The sequence below is a fragment of the Scyliorhinus canicula genome, chromosome 16 (assembly GCF_902713615.1).
Source record: "Scyliorhinus canicula chromosome 16, sScyCan1.1, whole genome shotgun sequence".
NCBI classification, from domain to species: Eukaryota; Metazoa; Chordata; class Chondrichthyes; order Carcharhiniformes; family Scyliorhinidae; genus Scyliorhinus; species Scyliorhinus canicula.
This window is the reverse complement of record NC_052161.1, coordinates 33,489,769-33,514,624: the sequence shown is the minus strand read 5'-3', so window position 1 is coordinate 33,514,624 and position 24,856 is coordinate 33,489,769. Positions and strand designations below refer to the sequence as shown.

At 49.6% G+C, this 24,856-nt stretch overlaps 1 protein-coding gene across 1 annotated transcript in view; it reads left to right on the top strand.

Moving 5' to 3' along the window:
- Positions 1-1,222: 1,222 nt before the first annotated feature.
- Positions 1,223-24,856, top strand: part of LOC119979710 (cubilin-like) — a 162,284-nt gene continuing 138,650 nt past the window's right edge. Inside the window, exons 1-3 of the mRNA XM_038822270.1 lie at positions 1,223-1,292; positions 6,573-6,692; positions 19,642-19,801. Of these exons, the coding sequence (XP_038678198.1) occupies positions 1,223-1,292; positions 6,573-6,692; positions 19,642-19,801 (350 nt within the window). The remainder of the gene's footprint in view (positions 1,293-6,572; positions 6,693-19,641; positions 19,802-24,856) is intronic.

Here is a 24,856-nt window from a genome sequence, read left to right as displayed (position 1 = left end):
AGGGCTGGACAAGAAAACTGAACCATGTGTGGGACGTGTCTTTTATAGGTCCCAGGGATCCGCTTTGGGCGGACTCCCTTACCTGCTTGGAATCGATTGGGTCTCTTCCCAATCAATATGTTTGACTCCCCCCAATACTGAGGCTGTTCCTTAGCTACTGGGCGGGCTTTCAGGCTCTTTGTTTTCGAACCCTGCTGGTGCCTGGCTGTCTGGTATCCTTTACAGTGTTGCAGTTACTTCCCCATTTGTGTCCATTGTCTCTGGAATCGTTCCATTAACATGCTAATTATCCCGGTGATTGCCTCATTAGTATGCAGAACGTTCGTTTTGGTGCTGTCTGCTTTCTTAGCAGACAGAATCCACACCTGCTAGGTGCAGCCTGCTGGCGCTGCAAACATTGTCCATTTTATCCTACATGCTTTGCGTTTCTCCATTTTGTATTCAGGGAATGGCCAACTTCGGTGGCTACACATCATCTGCCAGATATGTCGCACTGTCTCTCTGCTCAGCCGGAGTCTTCGACGGCATGCCCGGTCCAACAGGTCCTCTAATGACAGGCGATGCCGGTACATACGGGGCCTCATGCAGTGACTCCTTGGCATCTCCTCCTTCTCGGTCTGTTGGGAGGCTCGCTCTCCATCCTGGGTGGCTGCCATCTGTTCCTCTGCGGCACAATCCGCTGCTGCCCACACCTACATTGCTGGTTGAATTCCAATATCCATTGTCTGCAGGGGGTGAAATGTTAGTGTGGTGCACACTGTGGTAGTCACCACTGTTGTATATATATTACATATGAGATGTAATATGGTAAGGCTCCTGTACTACAGGTACGGGGTAGATCCCTGCCCAGTAGGCGGAGTATAAATGTGTGTGCTCACCGAGCTGCAGCCATTTCGGCAGCAGCTGCGGGAGGCTACACATCTCTGCTTAATAAAGCCTCGATTACACTCGACCCTCATCTCATCGTAATTGATAGTGCATCAATTTATTGAGCAGACATTTTATAACGATGGACCTCCGCATCCAGCTGGATCGCCTGCAGCTGCACCCTCAGGCAAACAACGCCAAGTTGGCTTTCGCACATTAGCTAGCTTGCTTTGAAGCATACATCGGATCTGCGACAGCACCACCCTCAGAGGCACAGTAGCTCCAGATCCTGTATACGCGGCTAAGCTCCGATATCTTTCCTCTCATCAGGGACGTGCCTACCAACACTGAGGCCATGGCGCTACTGAAAGAGAACTACAAACTGTACGCCAGGCACCCCCTGTCCAGATGGCATCAACTCCCCGGTGAGTCTGTGGAAGATTTATGGCGTGCCCTGCGCGCCCTGGCGAGGGACTGCGATTGCCAGGCCATTTCAGCCATTGAACATTCCAAACTCCTAATTAGGGATGCTTTATTTACAGGCATAGGGTCGGCATACATCCACCTTAGAAGGGGTTACCCTCGACCTCATGGCGACCAAGAAACTCGCGATCTCACTAACGGTCGCCTCCTGGACATCGTGGACCCCACCAATGAACACACCATCGTGGACCCCACCAGTGACCGCCTCCAGCCAACCCCAAGCCTGCGCCGCGCGGCAGCCAGCCAACCCCGGGGGACCTAAGTGCTACTTCAGCAGACAGACAAAGCACCCCTGGCAGCGCTGCCCGGCACGGAGTGCACTCTGCCACGCCTGCGGGAAGAAAGGACATTTCGCTGCTGTGTGCCAGGCCTGCTTGATCACCGCTGTAACCAGCCCATTGTTCCTGCACCCCCCATGTGTGACCAGTGGGCGCCGTCATTTTCGCCCCCGCAACGCACGTGCGGCCCGTGGGTGCCGCCATCTTGCTTGCCTCAGGACACGTGCGGCCCGTGGGTGCCGCAATCTTCCTCCCCATCAGGCCTAGTGCGGACTGTGGGTGCCGCCAACTTAAACGCCGCCCACCACGTGCGTCCCGTGGGTGCCGTCATCTTCCCCACCTCAGGACCCCTGCCCATCGGGGACCTCATCGCGCCGCTCATCGCCTGCTGACCAGCCAGGGGCCTTCCAACACCAGCTACAGCTCACTTCCATCACGATCGACCAGTCCCGACCGCAAAACCTCGCAACCGTGTCGACGACAGCACAGGTCGCTGGGCACAAGACATCATGCCTTCTTGACTCAGGGAGCACAGAGAGCTTCATCCACCCCAATACTGTAAGGTGCTGCTCCCTCGCGATGCACCCCATTAACCAGATAATCTCCCTGGCCTCCGGATCCCACTCCATGGAGATCCAGGGGTACTGCACCGCCACCCCTCACCATCCAGGCGTTGAGTTCAGCAACTTCCAGCTCTACGTCCTCTCCAACCTCTGCGCTGCCTTGCTACTCGGCCTGGACTTCCAGTGCAACCTCCAAAGTCTAACCCTGAAATTCGGCGGGCCCCTACTGCCCCTTACTGTCTGCTGTCTCACGAACCTTAAGGTCGACCCACCTTCTCTGTTTGCAAACCTCACCCCGGATTGCAAACCCGTTGCCACCAGGAGCAGACGGTACAGTGCCCAGGACAGGACCTTCATCAGGTCTGAGGTCCAGCGGCTGCTACGGGAAGGCATTATTGAGGCCAGCAACAGCCCCTGGAGAGCCCAAGTGGTAGTTGTGGAAACTGGGGAGAAAAACAGGATGGTCGTTGACACAGTCAGACCATAAATCGATACACGCAGCTCGACGTGTACCCCCTCCCACACATATCTGATATGGTCAATCAGATTGCACAGTACCGGGTCTTCTCGACAGTGGACCTGAAATCTGCCTAAAACCAGCAGACCGCCCGTACACCGCATTTGAAGCGGACGGCTGCCTTTACCACTTCCTTAGGGTTCCCTTCGGCGTCACTAATGGCGTCTCGGTCTTCCAATGGGAGATGGACCGAATGGTTGACCGGTACGGACTGCGGACCACCTTCCCGTACCTGGATAACGTCACCATCTGCGACCATGACCAGCAGGACCACGACGCTAACCTTTCCAAATTGCTGCACACCGCCAAACTCCTCAACCTAACGTATAACAAGGGGAAGTGCGTGTTCAGCACCAACCGCTTAGCCATCCTCAGCTATGTGGTGCAAAATGGAGTTCTAGGGCCTGACCCCGATCGCATGCGTCCCCTCATGGAACTCCCCCTCCCCACTGCCCCAAGACTCTCAAACGATGCCTGGGGTTCGTCTCATACTTCGCCCAGTGGGTCCCTAACTATGCGGACAAGGCCCACCCACTCATTCACTCCACTGTTTTCCCCCTGACGGCCGAGGCTCACCAGGCCTTCAACCGTATCAGGGCCGACATCGCCAAGGCCGTGATGCACACGGTCGATGAGACGCTCCCCTTCCAAGTCGAGAGCGATGCATCAGACGTCGCTCTGGCCACCACCCTCAACCAGGCAGGCAAGCCCGTGGCATTCTTTCCACGCACCCTCCATGCCTCCGAAATTAGGCATTCCTCCGTCGAGAAGGAGGCCCAAGCCATCGTAGAAGCTGTGCGACATTGGAGGCATTACCTGGCTGGCAGGAGATTCACTCTCCTCACTGACCAACGGTCGGTTGCCTTCATTTTCAATAACACTCAGCGGGGCAAGATCAAAAACGACAAGATCTTGAGATGGAGGATCGAGCTCTCCACCTACAATTACGAGATTTTGTACTGCCCCGGTAAGCTCAACAAGCCCCCCGATGCCCTATCCCAAGGTACATGTGCCAGCGCACAAGTGGACTGACTCCGGACCCTACACAACGCTCTCTGTCACCCAGGGGTCACCCGGTTATTTCACTTCATAAAGTCCTGCAATCTGCCCTACTCCATTGAGGAGGTCAGGGCTACCACCAGAGACTGCCAGGTCTGCGCGGAGTGCAAACCGCACTTCTACCGGCCAGACCGAGCGCACCTAGTGAAGGTCTCCTGCCCCTTTGAATGCCTCAGCGTGGATTTCAAAGGGCCCCTCCACTCCACCGACCGAAACACGTATTTCCCTAATGTGGTCGACGAATATTCCAGATTCCCCTCTGCCGTCCCATGCCCCTATATGATGTCTGCCACCGTCATCAAAGCACTCAACACTATCTTCGCCCTGTTCGGTTTCCCCGACTACATCCACAGCAACCGGGGATCTTCATTTATGAACGATGAGCTGCGCCAGATTCAGCAAGGGCATCGCCTCAAGCAGGATGACCAGCTACAATCCCTGGGGAAACAGGCAGGTGGAGCAGGAGAATGGGACAGTATGGAAGGCCGTCCAGCTGGCCCTACGGTCAAAGAATCTCCCGGTCTCCTGCTGACAGGAGGTCCTCCCCGACGCCCTTCACTCCATTCTATCGCTACTTTGCACTGCGACGAATGCAACCCCCCATGAACGCCTCCTTGCCTTCCCCAGGAAGTCCACCTCCGGGGTTTCGCTCCCAACGTGGCTGGCAGCTCCAGGACCCTCTGCAAGCACGTGCGGCTCCACAAGGCGGATCCGTTTGTCAAGGGGGTACAGCTACTCCATGCAAACCCGCAGTACGCCTACGTGGCGTACCCCGACGGCCACCAAGACACAATCTCCCTCAGGGGCCTGCACCAGCTGGGTCCCCTCCCCCAGCACACCTCACCACATCCCCCGCTCCAGGATGATCCGTCCTCCCTTTGGTCCCACCTGCAGAGGAAGATGAGGCCCACATGCTCCCTGAGACACCGGTGACCGAGCCGATGCCTGCATCGCCACCAGGACTGCGGCGCTCACAACGGAGGATTATGGCACCCAATCGGCTGAATTTGTGAACTTTTCCCCAAAGTTTTAACCTATGCATGTAAAGGAGGTTAACCTCTTTTAATTTTAACCTGTTAAAATTTTAACCTATGCATGGAGTTCTTGGAGTCTGCGGATGGTGCTTTCTTGGGAGGCCGCTATGTCGACGGTCCTGTCGTGGGTCAGCGGTGACTCCATTAGCAACTTCCACTGCGTCTCCCTGTCCCGAAGCCCACAAGTGAAGTGGTCCTGCAGGGATTCAGCTGGGACAGCTCCAGACTCACGTGGGGCAGCGAGTCCCCATAAGCGCAATAAATATTCCCCTGTGGACACTGCAGCGTCTGTTGAATGGCATGGAAACGGAGCTGTTGGACAATAATTGGGGATGTATATCCAGGTGACAGCCCGCCAGGTTGACCAGTGCCTGGAAAAGCCAAATTCCTTATCAGTGCGTAAGTTGGTCCATGAACAGCAGTCAGTCAGTGATGGTGATGGCGATAGTGCAAGAAAAGAGTTGAAGTCTTTGATGTGCTGGGCCCAATTGTCAGAGTTGGCGTCAAAAGGCCTGCGATTTCCAATTCATGCCATAGTTCTGGCTGGAGCGAAGGCTTCTCCAGGTGTTATGGAGACTGGCTGATTGATTTATTTGATTTATTGTCACATGTACCGAAGTACAGTGAAAAGTATTTTTCTGCGGCCGAGAGAATGGCTGGTGGCAGAAAATCCTCTAGCTACGGCAGCTCCACTTTATCCTTGTCGCCAGTGACATGGACGGAGGCAAGTATTCCACAAGGGGCTAGGCTGACAGGATATAACTCTCTTTATTCTCACACTAGATATAACAATCACTCCTCTCCACTTCTGCAGAATCACCTTCCTTTATATTCTGTGTGGAGTTCCTCCAATTGGGAGGCAGCTCTATCCACTCGCCACCTAGGTAGCTCAAACTCTGAGATGTGGGAGGGAATTGGATGGCGTACAAGTTATGTCCCTATAGGGGGGTTGGAACAAGAGCAGGCTTTGAAAGTGGAGCCAACAGCACTTTAATAGCCTGTGGCATCCAGCAACCCATCTTGTCAGCCAGGGCTGAGGTTTATGTTAAGGAGGGCGACCCACCCCAGGGAGTGTTCACCAAACAGAGTGCCACAGTAACTCAGAGCCACAGCAGTACCACCAGCATCGATGGCCACTACTGAGACTGAACCTGTAAAAAGGGGAAGCACTGCATGGGTAGTGCCCTCCTGACCAGGCAAGAGGGGTCTTGGGTCATCTGGAGAAAGCAGCAGAAAATGTTGAGGGCTGGTGAAGCCTTTGTTACAAGATGAACACAGTAACCAGTGGACACCTCCATGGGCCTTTAAGAATGCACAAATAGGAGACCCCACCCTGTTGAACTAGGATTCACCTGCTGTTCTCCTCACACAGAAGCGAGACCCCAGAAAAATTCCAGAAAGGCAGGAAAAAGCATTTTCATGACCACACAATTCTGATGGGAGGCCGTAACCTGAAGCACTTTTACTGTTTTTCTCTCTCCACAGTTACCACAGTTGGACTTGGTGAGTATTTACAGAATTTTCAGTCTTAAGTCCAAGGTTTAGAATTTTTCAGGAGGTATCAAGGGAATAAGTGAATCATGTTTCACTTTGCTACATGGATTTTAACAAGGCTTTCAACAAGGTCCCGCATGGCAGACAAGGGGCTTGGATCCAAAATTGGCTCAGTGGCTGGAAGCAGAGGGTCATGGTAGATGGTGCTTTTTGTGACAGGAGAACTCTTTCCTATGGGGGTCTTCAGGGCTTAGTGTTGGCTCGTTTGTTTTTCTAGGTATGGCAAAAGTATTGCTAGTCGTCATGATTGAGAAGTTTGTAGCTGACATAAAAATTGGTCATGTAGATGCCATGGAAAAAGGCTATAGACTGCAAAATGAATCAACAAATTTGTCAGGTAGGCTGGAAAGTAGCAAACAGAATTTAGTCTGGAGGATGTGAGGTGATGGATTTGGGAGGAAGTAATAAAAAAAAAATTAGAATTTTCATGAATGTGAATTCACAGTGTGGTAAATAAGATTAGTGAGTTACACGTGCAGATGACATGTGGAAATATGGAGATGGTTCTCTGGATGCCAGCTGCATGTTCCTCGACGGAACGCCCTCGCCGCCAGGGAGATTCTCCCTTCCCGCCACCTGCCAAGGGATTTCCCAATTTGGCCACCCCACGTCTCCGAGAAAGCTGGGGGATTGGGTATGCAGCTGGCGTAACGGAGAATCCCACCCATTATGTTTTGATTATAAACAGAGACTTTGTTCAAAGCTGGGCAGGACTAGGTGCTAAATATTCCTGAACGCAATTTATTCAGAATCAATAGGAAAGGAAGGAAAAAGGGAGGAGTGGCGGTATTGATTAACAAGATCATCGCAATGTTGGAGGTAGCAGATATTCCAGAGGGGTCAAGGACAGAATCTATTTGTCTGGAGTTAAGGAACAGAAAATATTCAATTAACTTGCCTGATAATGTCTATAGAACACAATATAATTGAAATGAATTAACACTGTTCCTCTTCACAGCTGCTGCCAGATCTGGTGAGTATTTCAGCCTTAAGAGTATCTTGTTTATTTCAATCAGCATTTGGATTTGGAAAATGAAATGAGAAATTATGGCACAGAAGAATGCCGTCTTCCACACTGAGGTCCAGGATCTTGGCGCCAAAGGTCCATAGGTCCTCCGGCAGCTTTGTGGCGTACTTTCAGCAGAAATTATTCTTTTCGTGTCCAGTCATGTATTTGGATGGTGGTGACCGGCAAGGTGTCCATGAAGTTGAACATCGCAACAACTTTGTCAGCTCTCCCTGGTGATGGCAGGTGTATCAGCAGCGGGAGGTCCTCAGTGTTTCCTCGCTTGCAAGCTACGAAGCTGGGTGATGATCAAAGGTGTACTTGTACGCTGCTAGCAACAGAGCCCATCGCTGATGCTGAAGGACGCTATTAGCGGGATTGCTTTGTTTTCTTCATGAAACCCTAGCAATGGCTTATGGTATGTCACAATGGTGAATCGTCGCCCATCCACGTAATTGTGAAATTTCTTCATCACAAATACAAAACCTTCTTCTTCGATGTGTGCGTAATCGCATTCCGCAATGATCAGAGTCCTAGATGTGTATGCTATTGGCCTTTCCTTACGTCAACCATGTTGTGGGATAATACTGCTCGAATTCCATAAGACGAGGTGTCGCATGTCACCAGGAGGGTCCTGGAGGGGTCATAATGTGACAATAACCCTGAGGACATCAGTTGCTGTTTCACTCTGGCAAAGGCCTCCCCTGAGGCGCTCTGCACGATCATTCTTGGTGTTTCTTCAGCAATTCCTGCAGTGGGGCGAGGAGTGTCGCTCGGCCAGTGTGATGATATGATCTGCATACTCGTCTGCCATTGGGCCAGAACGTCGGCTTACCATTGGCCCTGGTCGGTCATGTGCCTCTCGACCGATTGGCCGAGAGGCCTGAGTTAACCACGCCTCTATTAACGAGGTATAAATGCTCAAACGCCTGCCGATCGTCCCTTTCCACTGTAGACGATCGCAGAGCTGTGTCTAGTTAATTAAGCCAGACTTTGGTAAATCACTCGCCTCGCGTGCAATCGATGGTACATCAATTTAATTAACTACGACTTGAAGATGGAGTCCGCATGAAGCCCGAATGCCTCCGCATCAGCCCGCAAACTCCGAACTCTGCAGAACCTTTCCAACTCTGGCTGACTTGCCTTGAAGGGTTCCTAGCATCTCCAACCACCCCCCCCCCCACCGGGGCACAGAAGCTGCACGTCCTCCACTCCAGCATGGGTATTGACGCTTACGCATAATCAAAGAGGAAACGGATTTTTGATGACGCTATACAAAAGCTAAAGGACAATTCATCAAACCGATCAACAGGGTATTCGCTCGACATCTGCTGGCCACCAGAAAGCAGGTCCCCGGTGAGTCTCTAGACCAATACGCCCGGGCCCTCTATTCCCTGGGGAGAGGTTGCACCTGTGTAGCGGTGTCCGCTACAGAGCACATGGAGCTACTCATCAGAGACGCTTACGTGGCTGGGATGCTGTCTCCCATGATCCGCCAGCGGATGCTGGAAGAGACGAACTCAGTTTACGGAGACGCTGACTCTCTCCGCCTCTCTGGAGGTCGCAGATCTAAGCGCTCGCACCTATGAACCCTGGCCAGGCCGCCTCCTGGCATGCTTCCCACCAGCCACCCGCCGCTCCCGGCCTCCCTCAGGCTTGTGCCACGGGGCGCCCCGATAAATCCGCGGGGCCCCGCTACTACTTTTGTTGGTACGCAAAACACCCTCGCCCGCGCAGCCCAGCCCGCTCCGCCCTCTGTAAGAGCTGCGGGAAGAAGGGCCACTACTCCACGGTCTGCCAGGCCAAACGCTGGCTGCAGCGCTTCTGGAAGCTGCACAGCACTCTCCCCCCCTCCCCCAGGCCTCTGCAAACGGCCTGTGTGCCTCTCTCTCTCCCCCAGGGCCCCTCCAGCCGCTCCCGACTCGCGCCCCGCCGGCCAACAAGCGCACCTCACCGGCCCCTCCAGGCCTCTGCCTGCCCGCCGCCCACGTTTCTCCCCCCCGCCCCTGGGCCCCGGCGCCCGACCGGCCCGCCTCTCCGGGCCCTCCCGGTCCCTGCCTGCCCGCAGCGCGACTCTGCCCCCCCCGCCCCCGGCCCCCCGCACCCGGCCCCGCGCGCTCTTAACCTCCTCCCGCAGCTGATGCACCTAACCGGCGTCATGGAGCCGGCCTGCGCATCCCCACAGCTGATGCACCTAACCGGCGTCCTGGAGCCGGCTGCGCATCCCCACAGCTGATGCACCTAACCGGCGTCCTGGAGCCGGGCTTGCGCATCCCCACAGCTGATGCATGTTACTCGCCTCCTGGAGCCGGCCTGCGCGCCTCACCGCTCACAGCGCCGGGCAACGCTAGCTCCGCCACCAGCGGCCACGAAGGCTTCCTGGGCGCCGCCATCTTGGGGTGCCGAACCCACGTGCGGGTCCTGGGCGCCGCCATCTTGGGGCCCCGACCCCACGTGCGGATACTGGGCGCCGCCATCTCGGGGAACAGACTTCACATGTGGATCCTGGCCACCGACTTCCAGATTCTGCCACGCAAGGTCCCTCCAGCATCGAATCGGACAGCGACGACGGATATTCTCCATGGCTCGTGGCCGTTCACCTCACATATGGATCCTGGCCCACCGTCTTCCAGATCTGCCACGCAAGGTCACTCCAGCATCGACTCGGACGGCGACGACGGATTTTCTCCCGGCTCACGGCCGTTCAACTCGACCAGTCTCATCCACGCACGCTCGCCAAAACGACTACGCTGATCCACCTCAACGGCCACGAGACGGACTGCCTGCTGGACTCCGGGAGCACGGAAAGCTTCGTTCACCCTGACACGGTAAGACGCTGCGCGCTCCCGTCCATCCCGTAACATCGCAAAATCGGTTTAGCTCAGGTTCGCACTCCGTCCACATCACCGGGTGCTGCATCGCGGACCTTACGGTCCAAGGGAAGGTTTTTAAAAATTATAAATTCCTTGTCCTCCCTGACCTTACGCACCGGCACTCCTAGGACTGGACTTCCAGTGCAACCTGCAGAGCTTGACATTTCAATTCGGCGGCCCTATACCCCCCCTCACTGTCTGCAGCCTCGCGTCCCTCAAAGTGGACCCTCCCTGTTTGCTAACCTCACCCCCGATTGCAAACCCGTCGCCACACGGAGCAGACGGTACAGCGCCCAGGACGATCCTTCATCAGGTCCGAGGTCCAGAGGTTGCTGACGGAAGGGGTCATCGAGGCCAGCAACAGTCCCTGGCGAGCCCAAGTGCTGGTGGTCCGGACGGGGGAGAAAAACCGGATGGTCATCGATTACAGCCAAACCATCAATCGGTTTACGCAACTGGACGCGTATCCTCTTCCCCGTATTTCTACCATGGTAAACGAGATCGCGACATACAAGGTCTTCTCCACTGTGGACCTTAAGTCCGCTTACCACCAGCTCCCCATCCGCGCGAGTGACCGACTGTACACCGCGTTCGAGGCTGACGGGCGCCTCTACCACTTCCTTAGGGTTCCATTTGGTGTCACAAATGGGGTCTCGGTCTTCCAACGGGAGATGGACCGAATGGTCGACAAGTACGGATTACAGGCTACCTTCCCGTACCTTGATAATGTCACCATCTGCGGCCACGACCAGCAGGACCATGACGCCAACCTCCAGAAATTCCTCCAAACCGCAAACTCCTTAACCTCACGTACAATAAGGATAATGCGTGTTTAGCACCGACCGCCTAGCCATCCTCGGCTACGTAGTGCGTAACGGAGTGATAGGCCCGACCCCGAACGCATGCGCCCCCTGATGGAACTCCCTCTCCCCAATACCCCCAACTCCCTCAAACGTTGCCTGGGGGTTTTTTCGCCCATACTACGCCCAATGGGTTCCCAAATACGCGGACAAGGCCCGTCCCCTCATGCACAACCACGACCTTCCCGCCGTCGACGGAGGCCTGCCAGGCCTTTAGCCGCATCAAAGCGGACATCTGCAAAGCCACGATGCGTGCCATCGATGAGGCCCTGCCCTTCCAGGTCGAGAGCGACGCATCAGAAGTAGCTCTGGCGGGCCACCCTGAACCAAGCGGGCAGACCCGTGGCCTTTCTTCTCCAGAACTCTCCAGGCTTCCGAACTCCGCCACCCCATCTGTGGAAAAGGAAGCCCAGGCCATAGTCCCGAAGCCGTGCGACATTGGAGGTACTATTTGGCCGGCAGGCGGTTTACCCTCCTCACAGACCAACGGTCAGTAGCCTTCATGTTTGATAATGCACAAAGGGGCAAGATCAAAATGACAAGATTTTACGGTGGCGGATCGAGTTGTCCACGTACAACTATGATATCTTGTATCGTCCTGGGAAGCTCAATGAGCCTCCTGATGCCCTGTCCCGCGGTACCTGCGCCAGCGCGCAGATAGACCGCCTCCGCTCCCCTCCACGCAGACCTCTGCCATCCAGGGGTGACCCGCCTACACCACCTCATTAAGGCCCGCAACCTGCCCTACTCCGTCGAGGAAGTCAGGTCAGTAAACCCATGACTGCCACATCTGCGCCGAGTGCAAACCGCACTTCTACCGCCCCCGAGCGCGCTCACCTGATCAAAGCATCCCGCCCCTTCGAACGTCTTAGCATTGACTTCAAGGGGCCCCTTCCCTCTAACAACCGCAACATTTACTCCTGGCGGTTATCGACGAACACTCCCGCCTTCCCCTTCGCCATTCCCTGTCCCGACATGACCACATCGACCGTCATTAAGGCCCTACTCTCCATCTTCTCACTGTTCGGCTACCCCGCGTACATTCACAGCGATCGGGGGTCCCTCATTATGAGCAACGAGCTGCGTCAATCCCTGCTCGACAGGGGCATCGCCTCTAGCAGGACGACCAGCTATAACCCCCGGGGTAACGGACAGGTCGAGCGGGAGAATGGTACCATCTGGAAGACCATACTACTGGCCCTCCGGTCTAGAAATCTCCCTATTTCCCGATGGCAAGAGGTGCTCCCCGATGCACTGCACTCTATTCCGCTCACTCCTCTGTACTGCAACTAATCAGGACCACCTCATGAGCGTCTTCTTGTTTTCCCCCAGGAAGTCGTCCTCCGGATCCCCTCTCCCGACGTGGCTGGTCACCCCGGACCCATCTTGCTCCGAAGCAAGTGCGGGTGCACAAGTCCGACCCGTTGGTGGAAACAAGTCCAGTTACTCCACACTAACCGCAGTATGCGTATGTGGAGTAACCCCGACGGTCGGCAGGACACGGTCTCCCTCCGGGACCTGGCCACCCGCCGGCGTGCGGCCCCCCCCCCACCCACAGACCCCCTCCCCTTTTTTCACCCAGCACCCCACTCAGCTTCCCCATCCCTCGTCCATGGCGTCTCGCGGCCAGCTCAAGTGACGGAGACATTCAATGGTCCATCGCTCCCGACTCCAGGATGTCAGCAGGACCATCAGCCGATCCGACGACAACTCCTCCACTACGGCGCTCGGCCAGGACGTCAAGGACACCAAAAGACTGATCGAATCCCCTCTAGAGTTCTACAGCCCAATGGACTTTCTTTTGTAAATATGTTATGTCTGGGCGAGTGGCAAGCCCCCAAATCGATAAGGGTACGGAGAGAAAATTATTCTCCCGACGGCTACTCATATCATCAGTTCTCCCCCCACCCCCCCCCCTCCCCCGTGGGTCCGTTCACAACCCCCCCCCCCCCCCCGCCTTCCTTCTCCGTAAGGGGTGAATGTGATGATATGATCTGCATACTCGTCTGCCATTGGGCCGAACGTCGGCTTTACCGTTGGCCCTGGTCGGTCATGTGCCTCTCGACCGATTGGCCGAGAGGCTGAGTTAACCACGCCTCTATTAACGAGGTATAAATGCTCAAACGCCTGCCGATCGTCCCTTTCCACTGTAGACGATCGCAGAGCTGTGTTCTAGTTAATTAAAGCCAGACTTTGGTAAATCACTCGCCTCGCGTGCCATCGATGGTACATCAGCCAGGAATAAATTTCACGCCAGTCATTAATGAGACGTAAGAACAACGTACCTCGGTCACATTTACTGGAGTGGGGTCTTGCTTTATCGCCCTCAGCTTCTCCTCAACATGGGACCCGGCGATTCTCCAACTGTTTTGCATATGTTCCGCGGGTGTTTCACATGCCGCCGGTGCTAGCCCCTCACCGGTAGCAGAATGGGTGAGACTTTTGCGTCGATTTTCCCGTCATGAAACACCATGGATATCTATTGGCGTCAGCACTTAGCCTTCAGAACGGACAATCAGCATCTTGTCTATGTACAATCTCCACACAGGCGTGTATGGGTTGTAAGGTTTTAGTATTGGGACTACTGGCACTGCCCAATCAGCAAACTGCACTGGTTGGAGGATACTGGGGCCTTCCAGTCGATTGAGTTCGTCCTTGACTTTCGCTAGCAGTGCTACGGGAACCGATGAGCTGATGGTCTTTTTTCGTGCTGTAAGAATCTGTGATTAGCAACTCCTCAGCTACTGAAAGCCGTCCAAGGCAGGATGCAACAGATCTGGACTGCATTTGGACTTGGGCTGATGAGTGACAAGTAGCTTCCATGGTACAGAAATAACCAGGAAATACCCATCTCCAACAAAAGAACAATTTAACCATCTGACCCTGATTTCTTTTTGGCATCACCATCACTGAAACCCTCACTATCCAGATCCAGGCAAATTCTGTTGACCAACACGTAACTGGATCAACTAAATAAATACTATGGCTACAAGAGCAAGTCAGGAACTAGGAATTTTTGACGGTCAAGCTTATTTCAGTTCACCATATTTTTCCTCTTTGTCCAACTTTTTCCTTCTTTTGAATGAATTAATGAATTTAGCTAACTCTTGCTGTGATCCACCAGTTTCAGGTTTTCTCTGCTTTTAATTCTAAATGCTGTTAACTCTTTAATCATATCATCACGCACAATCCTGGAGTGGCACAGTGGCACAGGGGTTAGCACTGCTGCCTCACAACATACAGGGACCCGGATTCCATACAGTCTTGGGTCACTGTGTGGAGTTTGCACATTCTCTCCATGTCTGCTATGAGTTTCCTTTGGGGGCTTGGTTTTCCTTCTCACAGTCCAAAGATAGGGCAGCACGGTAGCATAGTGGTAGCACTGGTGGCTTCACAGCACCAGGTCCCAGGTTCGATTCCTTGCTGGGTCACTGTCTGTGCGTAGTCTGCACGTTCTCCCCATGTCTGCGGGTTTCCTCGGTGCTCCGGTTTCTCCACAGTCTAAAGCCGTGCAGGTTAGGTGGATTGGCCATGCTAAATTGCCCTTGGTGTCCAAACATTTTAGGAGGGGTTATTGGGTTAAGGGGATAGGGTGATATGAGGGCGTAAGTAGGTCGGTGCAGACTTGATGGGCCGAATAGGCCTTTTGCAGTGTTCTATGTTGTTTCTATGTGCAGGTTAGGTGGATGGCCATGCTAAATTACTCCTTAGTGCCAAGGATATGCAGGTTAGGTGGAGTTATGGGGATGGGTTGAGGAAGTGGGCCTGGGTAGAGTGCTCCTTCAGAGGGTCTGTGTAGTCTCGATGGGCTGAATGTGGATTCTATGGATTCTATCTCTAGATAATTCATCTGCTAACTCTCAAGTAACTTGAGTCAAGGATTTCAAATAACCCATCATCACATTTTCTACTTCCAGAAAAGTGTTAGCAACAATCTGTTACAAATTTGTTGTTGCCACAAAGCGAAATGAAATAGAGGTGTCACACTTTAAGTTCCTGGAACATAGTGCAGGGTTTATTAAGAGACATTGCTGCTACAGTTGAAGATGGTGAACTTCCCAGAAGCCCGCTCAACGTTTCCACTGACATCACTGTGTATCATGTAACATTTCATCAGCAAAGTGTTTCTCCAATACATAACATCGCGCATCAGTGCCAATGACTTTTCCTTTAAAAACTTTTATGGTAGATCAAACATAATATTAATAAATTACATCACCAGGTTATTTATACATATACACAACAGTAAGATAGTCTCTTGGAGGACATCCGTTCTCGGTTCAGTAATATCCGATGTTCAGGAATTTGACTCTTTGAGATCACGTAAGTTCCGCCCTGTTCACTTGTGGTGGTACATCTTGAGAACTAATCAGGATATGTCTTTGGTACTGACAATTCTGTAGTGACAGACTCTGTAATTTCTGCAGTAGTAGATTTCAGTTCTGTTTTATGACTGTCTATAATCTCCAAATGTGAATATTTCTGGTGCAGACTCTGTACATTAACTTTGTGAAGACAATAAATGGTCAGTGTGTTGAAGCCAAACTCATCCATCATCTGTTTGAACTGTCTAAGATATTGGACCTCTTTTGGCTGGAATGAAAGCTGGGCTCTATTTTTCACTCATCCTATAATTTCTAGCTTGCTAAAGACTCCACAGTTCAAGAGTCTACTCTTTGAATTTGCCTCTCTTCTAACCATTTGTGTTTGACGCTGCCACCTGACAATTTCCAAAGTTATAGGTGATGTCAAGATGTCAATTGCGTTCTCAGTTTCCTCTTGAATAGTAGCATCACTGTTGAGCTTACAATGTTGAATGGTCTGGATTTCTATGTCACATCAGAAAGTAGTTAATAAGCCTAGGTAAAGACCCTTAAAATTTAAGGGTAGCACGTTTACATTGTGGATAGCACAATCGCTTCACAGCTCCAGGGTCCCAGGTTCGATCCGGCTTGGGCCACTGTCTGTGTGGAGTCTGCACATCCTCCCCGTGTGCGCGTGGGTTTCCTCCGGGTGCTCCGGTTTCCTCCCACAGTCCAAAGATGTGCGGGTTAGGTGGATTGGCCATGATAAATTGCCCTTAGTGTCCAAAATTGCCCTTAGTGTTGGGTGGGGTTACTGAGTTATGGGGATTGGGTGGAGGTGTTGAGCTTGGGTAGGGGGTAGGGTGCTCTTTCCAAGAGCCGGTGCAGACTCGATGGGCCAAATGGCCTCCTTCTGCACTGTAAATTCTATGTAAACCTTGAGCTGTCATTGCCTTAACTGCATGTTGAGCGATTGCACAAAGCGTTGGCCAACCCGTTGGTTGCTCGGTAATACGGAGCAGATTTAATATGCTGAATATCATTCCCTTCAAGTAAGTTCAAACTCTGTTGATATAAATTGAGTCCCATTATCTCACAAGTTGTGGCAGTCTTCCGAACCTTCAAACACCTCACCTATTCTCTCAATTGGTGTTTGGTTGCTATGGACTTGATTGTGATTTCTGGCCTCTTTGAGTGGCATCAACCATCACTAGCAACATATGTTGTTCGATTGGCCCAACATTGTCATGTGAATTGTCTTCCATGGCTGTGTAGGCCATCCTCACGGATGCAAAGGTATCAGGGATGAAGTATTCCTTAATATAGCTCAGGATTGGCATTTTATCCCAGCCATCAGAAGTAGCTGCATGCCAACTCCTTCATCCTCACCACACCAGGATGTCTTTCATGTAGCTGTCCAAAGATTCTGTTTTGTAGACAGGGCGGAATTATCACTCGAGTACACCACAGCAGAACCCCACTCCAAACTGTCAACTCAAGAAGCCTAGTGATGTAAGGTTTGAGGTCTGGATCTTTTGGTGCACATTTGCTAAAGTGCCTATTTGGACCATATCAAGAATCTTCTCATCACTGGATCAATCTGTATACCTTTGTACTTGAGATGAAGTTTTCCGGTATGTTTTCAACATGGCCTCCCCGAAACAGGCGGCAGAATGTGGCGACTAGGGGCTTTTCACAGTAATTAATTGAAGCCTACTTGTGACAATAAGTGATTATTATTATTATTATGAGATAGAAATAAAATATTTACAAAATCTTCCTCAGATTCTTGTTTGGCTTTGTGATCTTTTTGACTGTAGTGGCAGACTAGATAAAGCATGCACATTTGTGTGCTGCTCCGACTTAGGATACTGATGTCATAATCGTCAGCTGACAAAATTAAAATCCATTCCAGTTCCCTGATTTGAACTTTTTCAGCAATTCTCCCTACCATTTATCTCCTGAAGCCAGCAATCCCCAAGCCCAGAAGCAAACCAGGTCTTTCTTTTCCTGGCCTATCTGTTCCCAATCAGTCGGTTGCAGAGTTGGCAGCCTCCCAGGTTCCAGTTCCCGCAGCAGTGCCACATGTGCGATCCCCGCAGCTTCTACCACAACAAAATGTAAGTGTGCCTGATAATTCGATTATTCTTTAAAATATATGCTCCAGTACCTCAGTTATATTTGAGATCCTTATTTTTCACTTGGCTGCCGATGACGCCACCGACACCTCCCTCCGATCTAAAGAGTATTTTTTACTTGACACAAACACGTCAATGATTTTAAGCTCAAGTGTTTAGAGAGGTTGCTACCACCAGAGTGAGATAATCCCCAGAACCCTGCTGCAGTGGGAGACTGAATGTGATTGATGGAAAGATATTGAGAACATTTCACTCTATAAAAATCTGAATGTACAGAAATAGGAGTTTGAGTTATTTTACTTGAATGCATGGAGGGAAAATATTTAAGTGGTGATTAATTTTCATATTTTTCTTAAATGTGAAAGTGTTTATTCATTATACAATGTTGCCTACGCTGCCTAAGGACAACGGAAACCCAGACAAACAGTTTGGAAAGTAACTTTAATGTTAGGCAGAATGTATTACGGAGAGTATTTCGAAGAGCAGAAATTGTGCCACCATAAAAAAGCAAGTTGATGGTTGGGACATGGGAACATTTAAAAGGTGGTGCTGACTCGAATTCCACCCCATATAAAATATGTGGGGGAAATACTCTGAGCTGATCGTGCTAAATTCAATGATGTCGCTACCAACAGCAGTATTTCAAAGTATTAGGAGAACGGTTACAGCACCACTTCAGTCAGGATGACTAAATTCATCCTATGGAGTAAAACAGAGACAGTGAGAGAAAGGGTGCTCGAACAAGAAAGTGCGGAAGCTAAGAAAAATGATAAACAGAATTTGTTTTAAAGGATATGGAAGTTTCGGGACAAATGAAGAAACAGTTACGAAGAGAAAATACACTTTTTAAAAGACCATGAGAAACTAAGCAATCAAGGTTATTTACCTACATCAGTTTGCAAAGTGTTCAGAAGAAGAATCACACTGGACTCAAAACATTTGCTCTGTTTCTTTCTCTACAGATGTATTCAAAGCTGCTGAGTTTTCCCCACTCTTCTCTTTTTATTGCCAATGGCAATAGTCAGTCACTTTCTGGAGCAGCTTGGTTTGGTTTACTAGTGCAAATCAATATTAGCTGATCTCAATCATCAGCTAATATTTGCGGATGTTCGAAATGAACAACATTAGGTTCTGCTGCAATATCCCCAACAATTATGGGGTGTGTGAAGGTTCAGCTTAGATAAATAGATATCAGCTAGTTGAATGAGCTATGAGTGTGATGGGAAGCCCTTCGATATATATCTCAGTGAGGGGTGAAATTACTCAGATGAGACAAAATTATTGAAAAAGGATCAACATCTTATTTTACATTACTCATTTCCTCATTGTAACTAGATCAGATAAGATGTGGAGGGAGGCTTAAGAGTGATGGTGGATCATTTACCAGCCCCAATTATCCAAAACTGTATCCAAATAATGCCGGATGCATTTGGTACATAAAAGTGGCCAATGGAGCGAGAAATAACTTTGAAATTGGATGATTTTCAGTAAGTAACCATGTTTCCACTTGCTCATTGTGACTGTCAGAGGCAGCTAATGCTGAATAGGCACTAAATAGTCTGAATACTTCTAAACTAACGTCTGCCCTACAGTTAATATTTCTGTTTTGTCAATGAAAAAGGGCAATCACAGTGATCTACCGTGTAAAATTTTCAGCATGGAAAGAAACGGACCCATATGATGTATCAGGCCATCTGTATTGTAGAATCAGAGAACTTTACTGTTATGTTCGTGTACTATGATAATAAATGAATCAGTGTACCATAGAACATCTAGTTCAAGAATAGTTATTTAATGTTGAATAAACTGTGGGTAAACTAAACTATGCTAACCAAACTGTGGATCTTTTAAGCATGCTACTAAAAGCTTCTGTAACTCTGATCAAAGCTGCTTTTGTCCGGTTCAGTGTCCTGTTCCCCTTCCATGACACCAATAGTCGGAGGCTATATACACTTTATATACACTGTTACGCATATCATTACAATAACAACTCATCAAGGAGCTTTCAGCCGCATTGTGATTATAGTGGGTCATTAAAAGAACTGTCCAATTAGACTCATTCCCTTTCTCTTTTCTCACATTGCTCCAAATATTCCTTTCTGAAGTCTTTGTAAATATTCTCTTCACTCTAAGGCCATGCCTGCTTTCGCAGTATTGGTACAATGAAGCCAATCACAAACCATCAACTTACACCAGAGTAAAAATTGGGCCAAATGTTTCAGCTGGAACTAAACTGTGTAACCTGCTGAAGTATTTGGCTCAAAGGTTGGAGAATTAATCAGGATTTGAGTTATCCAAATAATGAAGATGCTGATATCTGACCAGCCATCGGTCTTCCAGCTGGAGATCGTCAGTAAGACAACAGTGATGCCTGCAGCCATGACCCAAAAATTGGCATTTAGTAAACCAATAAAACACAATATTTTGCCCCAGTTTAACATCTTTGTGTTTCAGTCAATCTGAGACACATTTACTGAGGATGTCGTATCCTGGTTGGTCCATAGGTAATTTTCCACAGTAGCCTGTTGCTAGAAATGTTGGAGATTTCTCTAATTAGTTGGGTCTCAATTTAAGGTCTCCTTGATGGGTTTTTGAGGCTGAAGTGGGATAGTGTGAAATTGCATGGACTAGAATCCGTACGTAGTGCTCCCCATCCCAGAGGTGATTTTACAATGGGATGGGCAGGGCCTTGGAGGGGAAGACCCTAGTTATGCCTCTACGTGACCACTTCAGGCCATTTAAGGGTGATTATCCACCCAGTGGCACGGTAGCACAGTGGTTTGCACTGTTGCTTCACAGCACCAGTGTCCCAGGTTCGATTCCCACTTGGATCACCGTCTGTGTGGAGACTGTATGTTCTCCCCATGTCTGCGTGGGTTTCCTCTGGGTGCTCGGTTTCCGCCCACAAGTCCCGAAAGATGTACTTGTTAGATAAATTGGACATTCAAAATTCTCCTTCATTGTACCCGAACAGACTCAGGGATTTTCCTAGCAACCTCATTGCAGTATTAATGTAAGGTCTACTTGTGACAATAATAAAGATTATATTTTCAGTTTGGTGGGTGCCGGGTTGCTGATGGTGGGAAGGAGAAGAAATCATGGCCTCAAACCCGTGCAGAAAACGTGGCCGCCTCCATCGAAAGCTCCCTTCTGACTGGGTCTGCCCTCCCTTCCTGGACCAAACACCTCCAGAATCCCCTCCTGCCTGACCTATCCCCTGATGAAGCGCTTAACTGCTCACACCTCTCCTCTATCCTGCGATGCCTAAGGCACCCCCTACCCTTCCTCCCTGGGAGCCCTGCTACTTAACTCAGACTGGCTCCTTGCACTTCGTCCCAGGAACGGTGCTGCAGTGTTTCTTCTGGCCATTGCTGCACTATACCTGGATGGGCTGGAGAGCTCTCAGCCAATCAGATTGGCTGACAGCTCGCCAAGGCAGGACTTCTAAGTGCGGTCAATCAAATATTCATTTAAGAGTGAAATGACATTGGAAATCTTGGAGTTGGTGGGTTGAATTCCCCCCCCAACTCTCTGAAGACTGGGAGTCCATCCCCCACCATCTGAAAAAGTCAGGTCCTGATGTTCAAAGACCCCAAGAGAGGTGCAAATTCCTTTCCACCTGATTTCAGGGAGAGTGTAATGTTCAATCAAATCAAACGAAGCAGAATGAAAAATCCAACTACACAGATCATTAAGCGAGAGCAAAGAGGAACAAAATTTTTTTTAAAGGCTACTGGAATGCTCACTTTTATATTGTAAGGAATAGAATATAACTGATTAGAAGTCATTGGCAACTATATGAAGTCCTGGTTAGACCACACCTTAACCACTGCAAACAGTTCAAGGCAGCAGATCTGAAGAAGGATTTATTATTTTTTAAGCAAGTGCAGCATAGAAATCAGAATTGCTAATCTTCTGAAGTGACAAGATTTCCAGGGCTCTAGGAAAAGGCAGAGGAATGGGACATAGTCAGTTGCTCTTCCAATGACCAATATGGTTATGATGGGCCAAATGGTCACATAAAGAGTTAATAAATCAATATATATAAGGATGGAATTCATATGTAAACATGTACAAATTTTTTAAAAATACCAAGTGTTCACAGGATATTGCTGCTTGCTTTTGTCATTGAATTTGCAGAGACAGGTAGTAGAAACTTGTTATAATAATAATCTTTATTGTCACAAGTAGACTTATACTGCAATAGTTACTGTGAAAAGCCCAAATCACCACATTCGGGTACACAGAGGGAGAATTTAGAATGTCCAAATGACCTAGTTTGGTTCATTACCAAATTACCAAGTAATTACCAAATTGCAATCTAACAAAAAAGTGTTTAAGGATTTTTAGGTTCAGCAAGGGCTGCTTTCACACAGAAATGTAATTGATCATGCAGCTGCCGCTCACGTGATACTTACAGAACATATGACAATGAGATGGGAGTGTGGGAACCAGGCTTATGCATATATTTAATCTAATACATCTCTAGAGAATTGTAGATAAGTGAAGACACCTACGTGGGTTTGGGTTAACGATATTATAATACTATGTACATGCCTTGATGTGATTAGTAATTCTACCCCATATGTAATGCATTATGTAATCCTAAATATTAATTTTGAATGGACATGAATAATTTCTGAACAAATACATTATGTTGATTGGTGTATGTTAATTACTTGAGGAACACACAAAAGTATAATGCTCCGTATTTTCTGTGATCAGGAGCTGGAAAGCCATCCAGTGGTAGCTCAGTCCCCTGCTTTGCTTGAATAAAGACATTCTTGAGCTGAAACTCAACTCTAAATGTCATCTGGTCAGTTGTGTCATGAAGTACACTATAGTTGAATAATATTTTAAAATTTAGAGTGCCAAATCATTTTTTTCTAATTAAGGGGAAATTTAGCATTGCCAATCCACCTACCCTGCACATCTTTGGGTCTGTGGGGACGAAACCCATGCAAACACGGGGAGAATGGGCAAACTCCATATGGACAGTGATCCAGAGCCGGGATGAACTGGGACCCATGGCGCCGTCAGACAGCAGAGCTAACCACTGCGCCATCTGCTGCCCGTTAGTTCAATAATTAATGGTGAATCTCCCCCAAAAGCCACCTTCTGTGCCTCAACTATTTATGATTCTATGAGTTGGAACTAGAATTGATGTTAGATCAATCTTGATTTGATACTCAAATTGATAAATTCTGTTAATTAAGTGATGTGGGGAAAAGGCAGGTCTTTGGAGTTAGTTCAAAGATCAAACAGGAAATGATGGAACAGACTCAATGGGTCAAATGTTCTACACCTTTCCTAATTCAATGTTGCTCAAACAGCTGGGGTTGAGAAATGGAAATTAATATTTAGGCATCTTTCTTGCTTGCAATATATGGCAGTGAAAATATCACAGGAATATTTAGTCAGGCGATTAAATACAAAAGGTCCTATAATGTTAAGGAAAAATTGTATTAGTTTGTGGAAGATTGAGTGAGTGAATGGCTGCTCCATTTTTCATATATCCTCATCTTTTGAATACACATTCTGCTTTCATTAATGTTCTTTGTAGACGTGTGTGTATACGTTGCCCAGTTTCTAAATGTAAATTGTTAATTGTGAATATGATTACTATATATAATTTTCAATTTACAATCATTGTCTCCCCAGGCTGGAAGTATCATTGCGGTGCACAAACGATTATGTTGAAATATAGATGGAGCTTCAACAAATTCTCCTTTGATGCAACAGTATGTACTGGATCAAACCACACACTTTACATCATCGTCCAACACTATGACCATTTATTTAGGTCTAATCACCGTAAAACGAAGTACTGGCTTTACTGCATATTACTACTCTCTGCCGTTTCTCCAAGTAAGTGTTTAAATTTCCTGTCTTGTTCAATATAAGTTTAAATTAGCACGTATGTCTCGTTAGTTTTGAGGAGCAACTAGGTATCAGCTAAGGCATAGATAAATTGTGTTTCACCATAATTTGAATCCAGTTAATCAGGTTAATCAAAGAACATTAGATGAGGAAGTTAATAAGTGTGGACACTGTTTCCTAATCTTCCTGTTTGAAGTACCTGGGAATTCTTGCTTCACAGGACAAATTCACCTGTTCCTGGGTCAATCCTCAATCTGAGGCCTTGGGTAGTTGTAGCCCGGCACCAGGCAGGCACCATTGTGATGCTGCTGAATACAAGGAGAGCTGGATGTCAGGTCTCAGCAGGTGAGACCTCTGCCCCCTGCACCCCTGGCCTGCTCTGCGTGAATGATGCAAGGGTGAGGTGGGCTTCTTGGAAAGAGGCGATACAGGTGGGCTCACTGCCTATACAGCCTGCCATTCGAGTCCCCTGTCGCTTGGTACAAGATCCCACTCACTGTGTATGTGTTAACTTTCTGAAACTTCTCATGACTTAAACAACCACCTACGAAGAAAATTGATGTCAGCAAGAGGAGCCGGAGGTCCGGAATTCAGAGCTTGAGCAGAAAGCTGCAATCACTACGTGACTATACAATGCTGAGAGTTACATGGATAGAAATGGCAGAAATTAGCAATAGAAGAGGGTTTGAAAATGGAAGCAACAGCAGTTTACAGGCTGTGGCATCCAGGTCCATCCTGTCAGCCATGGCTGTGGTTCATGTTAAGGAGGACGACCACCCTCCAGGGTTGTTGCCAAACAGTACTTAGAGCCACAGCAGAACAACTGGCATAATGGCCATTGCTGAGGCTGCACCTGAAAAGGAGGGGCCAGGATTCTCCGAGCCTCTGCACTGAAATCGCACTCGGCGTGGGGGTGGAGAATGGGCATTAGACCCATGACTCGACGACGCGGCGCAGGTCGGAGGCCATTGAAAGATGCCACCGCAGTGATTCTCCACCAGCAGCTGGCTGTGCTCCCGCTGGCGTGGTTCTAACATGGTTCCACCTGGAGAGGGGGCTGCCGTGGCCGCCCTGCTCTGGGGGGAGGGGGGGGGGGGCAGTGGGTATCCTTCACCGGGGGGGGTCCTCCAGTCGGCCAGCGTTCCAATCGGCGGGAGTGTGCGATCTGGGGGGGGGGGGGGGCCTAAATTGTGGGGCCGGCTTGCTGTGTGGGTCCGCCATGTTGCGTAGGGCTGCCGCAGCAGGCGGCTGCCACGCGCATGCGCAGACCCTCGCTGGAAGTGCAGGGTCCCGTATCGACATCTGGAGCTGCGTGGAGCACTCCGGCACCCTGGTGGCTCCCTTCAGGTAAGTGAATCTCTGGGTTGACACCGGCGTGAAACTCTCAGGTATTGATACCAGCATCAACACTTAGCCGCCGTTTCGGAAAAATCCTGCCCA